The sequence below is a fragment of the Meles meles genome, chromosome 18 (genome assembly GCF_922984935.1).
Source record: "Meles meles chromosome 18, mMelMel3.1 paternal haplotype, whole genome shotgun sequence".
In the NCBI taxonomy this organism is placed as follows: domain Eukaryota; kingdom Metazoa; phylum Chordata; class Mammalia; order Carnivora; family Mustelidae; genus Meles; species Meles meles.
The window spans coordinates 13,450,185-13,460,277 of record NC_060083.1 but is presented as its reverse complement, the minus strand read 5'-3'; the positions used below and the strand labels follow the sequence as shown (position 1 = coordinate 13,460,277).

General features: G+C 46.5%; 1 protein-coding gene across 1 annotated transcript; it reads left to right on the top strand.

Moving 5' to 3' along the window:
- The first annotated feature begins 255 nt into the window (after positions 1-255).
- Positions 256-3,575, top strand: LOC123930172 (cilia- and flagella-associated protein 251-like). The gene is made up of 3 exons (XM_045986428.1): positions 256-334; positions 3,088-3,199; positions 3,436-3,575. The coding sequence occupies exons 1-3, from the start codon at positions 303-305 to the stop codon at positions 3,529-3,531; spliced, it is 240 nt and encodes a 79-aa protein (XP_045842384.1). The 5' UTR covers positions 256-302; the 3' UTR covers positions 3,532-3,575.
- Positions 3,576-10,093: the final 6,518 nt, after the last annotated feature.

Below are 10,093 nucleotides of genomic sequence, written 5' to 3'. Positions count from 1 at the left end.
TCACTCAGCATCATGGATTCGAGAGCCCTCCAGGCCCTAGCATGTGCTTGAGGATGTTCTTGAAGTGATTTCCCTCACTTTGGACTGATGATGTGAAATCCTTCCCCTCCAGAGACTGCACCAGGGGTGCCTGGCTTCACAGTTCTGGGTTCGGCACACTCAGTGTCTTGGTGGTCTTGCCTTTGTCTTCCAGACCATGACTTGGTCTTTCAGATGGACCAGTTCTCTTACTGTTTACTACATTCGAGGTGAACACTAGCGAGTCCTTCTGTACGTCTGTGCTCACACTGTGGTCATCGACGATGTCTTCAAGAATACTCAGCAGCACCTTCAGGTATGCAAGTTCTCGTTGTTGCTTTTTAAGATTTTATTTATTTATTTATTTGGAGAGAGCAAGCGAGAGAGAGCAGTAGGGAGAAGCAGACTCCCCTGCTCAGCGGGGAGCCTGACGTGGGTCTGGATCCCAGGACCCTGAGATCAAAGCCTTAGCTGAAGGCCGACGCTTAACCGACTGAGCTGCCCAATATATGGGCATTTATTTGGGCATTTGACATATATTTTAATAAGGACCCTCCTTAAGTCAATGCGTAGGTCAAAAACATCACAGAGGGTTTCCCAAAAGCCTAGTCATATACAGGGATCCATGCCACGTAGGTGCAGAATTTGCTCTCTAGATGTCCAGAAACACACACAGGCCCAGCAAGCAGCCCTTCTTGGAGCTTAGTTGAATGTGCAGCACTGAGCACAGTGCTGATGGGAGGGAGAGGGGGTAGTTTGTATCTGCAGAGTGAGGAAGGAGCAGCAGGCAGACAGGCTGAGAAATAAGGACCATGCCAGGCAGCTGTCCAGCCTCCTGCAGAGTCAGGTGGCTGGGAGTGGCTTTGACGATCCATCCATCCACCCATTCGTTCCTCCATTCATTTATTCCATAGGTATTTACCAGAAACTCTTTGTTTCAGATTCTGGGCATGTAGTCATGAACAAAACAGATCTAGCTCCCCCCCCGCCCCCCATGGAGCTTATAGTCTCATAAATACACAATTATGAATTACAACAAGCACTCCAAAGGAAATGTGGGCTGCTGCAGGAGAGAGATCAGGAGTGAGAGATGGCCCTTCAGTGGGTTGCGCTGGCAAACATGCCCTTTGTGCCGAGATCTGACTCACTGAGGAGGATGAACCAGGGGCAGTTTGGGGAGAAGCAGTCCAGACCCAGGGAGCTCCAGGTTTGCAGGCCTGCCCATGGGGCCGAGAAAGAAGGCTGGTATGACTGACATGGAGTGAGCAAGGGGAGAGGAAGGAGGGAAGAAATGAACTATTTCCTGGCAGGGAGCACTAGCATCTTATTTGTTTCCAGAAGGTTCCTGAGTTACTGAGAAAGGATTGTGGGGGGATGGGAATGAAAGCAGGGAGACCAGCGAAGAGGCTTTTGCTCCAGATCTGCTCAGTGGCCTGAGTGGACACTGTTTAAGGGAGATGAGGCCAGCAGGGCTTCAAGGGGGCTGGAGGTGGGGCAGAACCCCAACATTTATTCCCCACCTGGGTTCAGAGTTGGGCACATGCCTACATCTGTAGGGAGCACTGTCCTTGTGGGGAGTGTGGCTTACACTTTAGGGGTTTGAGGGAGAGAAAATCAGAAAACCACTGGCTATGAAGAAATGCCAGGGGAAGGCCATCGGAGTGGAACTTTCAGCCCGATGAACCTGGAAGAGGAGCTTAGTTTTCTCTGTGGGGCTCCAGCCTCTCTGGCCATCCTGAATCTTTCAGAGCACTTTCTCTGCATTTCTGCAGGGCCACACTAACGCGATCTCCTGCCTCTGCATCAGTGAAGACAGGCGGTGGATTGCCGCGGCCGACAAAGAGCCCTAGTGCCTGATAATCATATGGGACTCCTTCAAGGGTAGCCGTGGCGCAAGCTCCCTTTTCCCTACTCAGTGTAGCATATCCACAACAAATGAGAAATACCGGTCTGGGCATGCAGAAGCCAGCGGTGGGATGCCGGGAGAGGGTGAAGCGGTCTGGGGAGGCTGGTCGTCCTGTTGCCTTGAGGCCCGGTCGAGTGATATTACCTTCGTGAATTTCCCCATTTACAATTCTTGGCTCTTCAGGCTGAGAAACTTGGTTTGGCGATGTCCCAGAGTAGATGAGGGAGGTTAACACTAACGCAGCTTGGAGGCCCAAGGAAGTGAAGTGATTTTCCCCATCTACAAAAAAAGAGGCTGATCATACCCACTGTTTTAGTTTCCTTGGGCCGCTCTAAGAAATTACCATATGCTGGGGCGCCTGAGTGACTGAGCAGGTTCAGCCTCTGCCTTCAGCTCAGGTCATGACCTCAGAGTCTTGGGATCCAGCTTAGGTGGGAGGGCGCTCGTTTTCCTGAGAGCTGGGGTATTGTCCTAGGCATCTTTTTTTTTTTTTTTCCTGTCCTTCGTGCCTGACACGGAATCAGCGCTCAATAGTGGGTGACAGTCGACTTCATGAAGAGAATGAACAGCATGCTTGCATAATGCTGAGTTAGTTCTATTATTTATTAAAATGAGATAAAATTCACATAAGGTAAAATTTGCCACTGTGAAGCCTGCGAGTCAGTGGCATTGAGTGTGTTTACAATGCTGTGCCATCGCGGCTTGATTCTAGTTCCAACTGCTGTTTTAAAGTCATCTCTCTGCCCAACGTGGGGCTGGAACCTATAAACCCGAGGTCAGGAGTCACATGGTCCACCAGCTGAGCCTGCTGGATGCCCCTAGTTCCAAAACCCCAAAAGAAAACCCCAAAGCCATCAGTCATCCCTACCATTCCCTCTGACACCACTGACATGCCGGTCCGTCCCTGTGGATTTTCTAATTCTGGACGCTTCATAGCAATGAGCTCGAACAACGTGTGGTCTTTGTGTCAGGCTTCTCTACTTCACGTGATGTATGAGGGTCCACCCCTGATACAGCAGGGGTCCGTGCTTCCTTCCTCTGTATGGCTGCATTGCAGTCTGTTGTATGGATGGAGCACATTTGTTTCCTCCATAGCTTTTGAAACGAGTCCCTCCGGGGAGCAAGGCAGACCTCAAATCGGGATCCCTGGTCCTGTTTTGCAGCATTCCTGTGCACACAATATTTGACAGCTGCCCAGAAGGCAACGGCATCGGGGCCACAGCCATCACCCGGGATTCCAAATATCTGGCAACCATCTCCGATGCTGAAATCCAGGTATGGGGCACGTGGAGGCGGCCTCAGTGGGCTGGCTCGGCTTGGGCCACGTGGTGATGTGATGCTCTCAGGGAAGGACCGGACCCCATGGCCCCCCGTTGAGGGTTCTCTTCCTGAGGTATAGCTCTCGGTGCCATGTTCCCGAGCCACAGTTACATGGCTACCACGAGAGGTGTCGGGTTTGTCAACAGCCTTCAGGAACCTTCTCATTCTCCTCCATCTGCTGTCACTCGCAGGAAGTTTGCATCTGGAGGTGGACCTCAGCCGTGGAAACCCCAGCATGTACCCTCAACCTCCTCAAAGAGTATGGTGTTCAGGTGAGCTCAGTTTGAGTGTGTAAAGCTATGTCTACAGTCACACCGAGTCCAGGTCCAAACCTACTTTCGGTTTTACTGGCGTTCAGTTATGGTACACTAGTGCTTGTAAAAAAACACTGCCGTGTCCTTGATCTCACTTTAATCTTCCTGATAGTGAGTAGTATTGTTCTGAGCATGTATTATGTGCCAGGTTCTGCTAAGTTTGTTACAGCAAGTATCTCCCGCAGTCCATGCAAACGTGCTGGGAAGGAGTTCTTTAGAAATACAATGGACTGCTACTGTTAAGTACTAGATAATTTGTCTGAAGTCACGGGCCAGCGGCCTTTCCTGTTCTAGACATGCTCTTAACTGCTCCTGAGACTCAGAAATTATTAGTCTCAGTTTGCTTGAAGCGACGTGTCAAGGGCACCCACCAAGTCTACTCTTCCATTCTGTGTCGTCGTACTCATCCTTGCACCCTTCGCTCACCACACGGCTGCTCGGTCCCTAAGATGCACCAGACACTGTGCAAAGTGCTCACCTGGATGCAGGATCCAGAACCCAGTCAGAGGGCCCAGGTGACTGGGCTCAGCCGGGCACATGTCACGCTGCAGCTTCATGTCCGTGTCTCTCCTTCTGGCCCCCACCGTCCCTCTAGGTCTCCACAAAAAATTTCCTCACAGCTTTTATAAGCTGAGCTGATACGGTAGCCACCAGCCATAGCGAGTTTTTCTGTTGCTGCCAGAAACCGCTCTGGGACATTTTAGAGCTTGCATTGAATCTGGGGATTGCTTTGGGCAGTTGTCCTCTTAACAATCCATGAGCACAGCGGCGCCTGTGTGGCTCAGTGGGTTAAAGCCTCTGAGCTTCTGCTCAGGTCATGATCCCGGGGTCCTGGGATCGAGCTCTGCATCGGGCTCTCTGCTCAGTGGGGAGCCTGCTTCCCCCCCTCTTTCTGCCTGCCTCTCTGCCTACTTGTGATCTCTGTCAAATAAATAAAGAAAATCTTTAAAACAAACAAACAAAAAGCAAAACAATCCACGGGCACAGGCTGTCTTTCCATTCTCTTACATCTTCTTGAGTTTCCTTCAGCAGTGTCCTTTGCAGCAAACAAACCCTCCACCGAAGGTTTATTCCTAGGTCTTTTTATACTATCATAAGTGGATTGGTGTTCTTCATCCCCTTCGTGGGTTTTCATTGCTAGTCTTTAGAAACACAACTGCTATTTGTAGGATTGTGTGTCACGAAACTTTGCTGAATGCATGTGGCTGCTTGGATTTAAGTCGATTAGAGTGAGATGCAACTACAGATTCAGGTGTCTCTGTGGGGTAAGCTACTGCCTTTGACTCAGGTCATGATGACAGGGTCCTGGGATCTGGCCCCACATCGGGCTCTCTGCTCAGCGGGGAGCCTGCTTCCCCGCTCTCTCTGCCTGCCTCTCTGCCTACTATGTGATCTCTGTCAATTAAATAAAATCTTTAAAACAAAACAGACAAACAAAACTGCAGATTCATTTCCTTGGGGTCACCACATTTCAAGTACTCCCCAGCCACCTGTGGCCAGTAGCTGCCATGTTTGACAACAGATGAGCCAATGTCTCGGTCACAGAGGAATGTGCTGTGGGCAGCGCTGCAAGGCCCCAAGTCTGGAAGCATTCTTCCTGCTCTGCATTCCTGCTGCCCAGCTGGACCGAACCCTTCAATCTGGGCTTGAGTCACAAAGGGTGAGTGAGCTCTCAGCACAGCCCAGCTTTCTAGGAGGCTGGCTGTTTCATTTCTAGAGCGAACGGTCTCACACCTTCTCTTCTTCATCTCTCCCAGCCCTTCCTCTTCCTCTAGGCTGATGACCTCTCTCATTTTGCATTGAGAGAATGGGGGCCATCGGATACAAACCCCGGCCTGTTCTCACTCCCAGCCTACAACCTGCTTCATCCTCACCACCGTCTCCTGCCCTTCTGCGTGTAAGAGCAGCCACTGCCTGAGATGCCACTCCTCTCGGGCGCTCGAGGCCGTCTCCTGCAGCAATCCGCACCCCCTCTGCTGGGTGATTATACCCCGAGCAGACACACATGCGTTCCTTTCCCCCGTCTCTGGGACACCACTGATGATGCGTCTCCTTCCGACTCTGGCCCTCTGCGCCTCTTCACAGTTACATGTCTCTGAGGTGCTGTCTGTGCCTGCTTTCTGACTTCATCATATCTCATTTACTCTTTTGTGCACAAAATATTTGATCTCTTTATATTTTCATTGCTAAAGGAGGCATACATCCAAAATGTGTACATTTTAAGGCATGAAACAAAAGGTACAGGTGTGTTTACTGCCTGATCAAGAAAGAACACCACCCAAACCCTAGAAATCCCTTTGACCTCCTTCCACAATCCCATCTCCAAGTTAACTAGGGTTAACTAGTTAACTAGTGTCCCCGATTTTGTGTTACACATTCCCATGCCTTCCTGTATACTTTTGTCTAGCAAGTATCTCTTGGTACTTTCCTTTTTTTTTTTTGTTTTTTTTCTGAGCGAGAGAGAGAGAGAGAGAGAGAGAGAGAATGTGAGCTGGGAGGGGCAGACATAGAGGGAGAGGGAGAGACTCTCAAGCAGACTCCATGCTTAGTGCAGAGCCTGATGTGGAGCTTGAACTCAGGATTCTGAGCTTCTGACCTGAGTCAAAATCAAGAGTCGGATGCTTGACCAACTGAGACCCCCGGGTCCCCTCCCCACCACCACATTTTTTTAAATTCCCATGCTGGAACTCAGGACCCTGAGATCAGGAGCTGTGGGCTCTACTGGCTGAGCCAGCTGGTGCCCCTCCCCCAGTACTATCCTATTTTGTTTTACCTGGGTTTTTTTGGTGCATATGGGGAATCATAATTGCTTCATTTTGTCTGCCTTGTTTCTGAGATTCATTCATTTTGATTACTGAGTTATAATTCACTATTTTCACGCCTATCTAGTCTCTTCTTGTCTTGAGTATAATGTAGCTCATTTATCTATCCTACTGATGATGAACATTTGGTTCTTCTGATCTGTCTTCCACCTACCCACAGCTCTACCAAATCTATGCTTATCACAGTCACTGGCATTTCCAAGTGAAGCGAGCACTATTACATCGGCATGAGCACCATTCCCAGTGGGTGCTGAAGACACCTTCCCTGGGCTCATAGCCTTCCCTGGGCTCCTCTGTGGGCTTGTCCCCTTTCACTGCACACCTTCTAAATGCTGGCCGTCCTCAGGGTTGAGTTGTGGGAGCTCCTCTTAGGGCGACACCTTCTTCCTGGGTGTCCTCATCCATTCCCATGACTTTTAAGTCCTGTGCACTCCCAAGATGCACCCAAAATCCTTCCTCCCCTCTCCATTTCCACTGCCACCACAGCTCCCTGCATGACTACAACATCCTTCAGGCTGAGCTGTGTTCATTCTTGTCCCAGTCCTTCCCGCCTTCCTGCAGCAGCCAGAGTGATAGTTCTTAAGTGAGCCGGACAGATCATAACACTCTCTTACTTAAAGTCTTTGAGTGGCTTCCCTTTGTGATGGGGATAACCCTAAGCTTCCCCTTCACCCATCTCCCAGCATCTACCCTCCTGTTTATTAATGTCTGTTCCTTTGTATGCCCTGGAATTTTACAGAAATGGACTCTTTTTGTGGAGTGCGCTGACTTCTTTTATTCAATTTAATTTTTTTATTTGATTTAAATTTTGAGATTCATCTATGTATGCAAAAATGGTTTATTCCTCTTTATTCCTCTCTATGTGTCCTTTAAAATGTGAATGCTGAGTAGTCATCGAATGGATATGTCACAGTTTGCTGATTCACCTGTTAAAAGACATCTGCCCCGTTTCCTGTTTGTGGCTGTTGAAAACAAAGGTGCATGAACTTTCATGTACAAGTCTTTGTAGGATATATGCTTTCGTTTTTCTTGGTAATTATCTTTGTTTCTGAAGGCTATTTGCCCTAACTATAGGACTGTAGGGGGGTAGTTATTTCCATACTTTGAGGATATTATTGTCTTCAGACTTAACACCATTTCCCTTGAGAAGTCAACTATCAATCTTATTTTTCCCTCTTCTGAAAGTTACGTATGTCTTTCCCCTCCTGCCCCATTCTGGCTGCTTTTAAGGTTTTCTGGTAATTGTTAGCAGTTTTTAAGGATGTGTCTGTATGCATATGGATATGTTGTTGATTTTTTAAAAAATCCAAAACTGGTGCCTGGCTGGCTCAGTCAGTGGAGTATGTGACTCTTGATCTAGGCTTGTGAGTTCGAGCCCCATGTTGGACAAAGAGATTACTCCCGAAAAAAGGATAAATAAATAAAAAATAAAATCTAAAAAACAAAAATAAAAAAAACATATCTTCTGGAGTTCTTTGAAATTGCAACATCATATCTTTCTTCAGTTTTGCAAAATTCTCTGCCACTACTTCTTTTAAAATCACTTTTACCACCTTTTTTTCTTTCCTCTCCTTTTGGTACTCCAATTATACAGACATTAGACCCGTCCTGTACTATATGTGTCTTATTGTCTATATTGTCTGTTGTTTTGTGTCTTTGTCCTTCAGTCTGGACATTTTCTCCTATAATTTATCTTCCCATTGTACTGACTGATTATTTCTTTGGCTATATTTTATTTTCTGTTTAATCCTCTTTTGAAGTTTTTTAAATCAGTTTTTTTTTTTTCAGATCTAGATTTTCTGTTTGATTCTTTTTAAAAATAGAGTTACTGTGGAGATTGCCCATGTGGCCCTCTACTCTCTGGCACCTCGTGACCACAGTTCTTGTCAAGTCTGCGTGTGTCGATGTTATGCCTGCATCTCCTGGGGTCCTTGCTGATGATTGCTTCCCTCTTGGTTGTCAGTCGTTTGGAAATGTCTCCTTCTTATGCCTGGTTGTGTTTCATCGGGTGCCCAGTGTCATGCTTTAAGAAGTTTAGGAATAATTTGAGTCTCAGGATGATACCTTCCTCCAAGGAAAACTCATTTTTGCTTCTTGCTGGCATCTGGCAGAGTTAACGAGATTAACTGATTAATCGCATCACAAATCACAGTGATTTGTCGCTGATTTCCAGCCTTTGTGAGGACTTGTCCATGCATTTGCTTCCAACAGTTCTGCCCACCCCTTCCCCCCACCACCCCATCCCCTACCCCTGCTGAGGCCGTTGAGTTGTCCTGAAATTACTTCTCAAACATTGGCACTGGTCCTTCACTTTCCTGGAGCAGGCAAGGAGTAGGTGATGGTGTGGAGGTGGCAGGAAGGGAACTTAAGTCATGTTTCTAGAAGCTGTCTCCCAGGGCTGCCCCTTCACCTCAGGCCACAGCCACCCCCTCCCACACACATACCCCCACAGGACACGTGCCTCAGTCTCCCCAGGGAGCTCCATGGTGGTGTGGCTGTTGTTCAGCTTCTGCACTTTGTGGTTTCCTCACTTGCGTAGTTACCACAGGGTTGATTTATGGGAGGGGAACCAGGCAGTCCAGGCTATTCACCGTGTTGGCAGGAATCAGAAACTCTTTCCAGTATCTGGCATTCACTCCAAGTTACCTTTTGGCCTTGTCAAATATAGATATGTGTATGCAGCAGTTTTTGTCCAAAAGGACACAGGGTAAAGGTTATTAGTGAATATTGTGCTACTTTTGCTTGTTCCAATTTACAGATGATGAATTATAAGAAATAAGACTAAAAATGGGGACACATTTGAGACCATTAATTTTAACACTCAGGGTTTCAATTCTATTCCTATTGCTTACAAAATGCTGTTGTCTTTTCTGTTTTTTATTCCTACTCAGCTATTTAATATAATATAAATATTATTTATTTTTAATGCTTAGCTTAGCCAGGGAGAAACAGAAAATTTGTCATAATGTAATATATTTCCATACTTTATATATCAGAACTATCTTACTTTTAATCCAGAAATATTTTGATTTGTCTTAAATGTAGGGACAAGTAGATGTTCATTCCCCGAGTAGAGATGTTTTGGTAATGTAACAGTACAGTATCTACTTAGGAAGCAATAAATATGTATTAAAATATTTCAATTTAATTATAGCATTTACTTTAATCTCATTGGAAACTAGTGTATTAAATCAGAGGCAGAAATTTAAATTTCATTTAATTTTTTTAAAGTAACGAGGCAAATATTTATTTGAATGTATTTAACATGTTTAAAAAATACAGGGTTTTTTAAGACCTTGGTTTTTACCCCCTTTTAGAAAGGACATAGAAAAGAGATCAGCATGTATGTGCTGACACAGGGCAGAATTGTGAGATTAAAAAAACATCAAACTTAAACATAAAATTACCACATGCCTCAGCAATTCCTAAATCCAAAAGAATTTAAAAATTTAAAACAGGCATTCAGACAAACACAGACATACAAACGTTTGTAGCAGCAGAATGATCGTCAGTAACCAAAGGTAGAAGCAAACCACATGTCCCTCAGCTACTAAATGCAGAAACAAAATGTGGCCCATCGTGCAATGGACTATGATTCGGCCATACAGAGGAACGAGGCACTGATGCCCACTGCGACATGGATGAACCTCGTACAAATCATGGTAAAGGAAAGAAGCCGTACACAACAAACCATGTGCTGTATGAGTCCATCG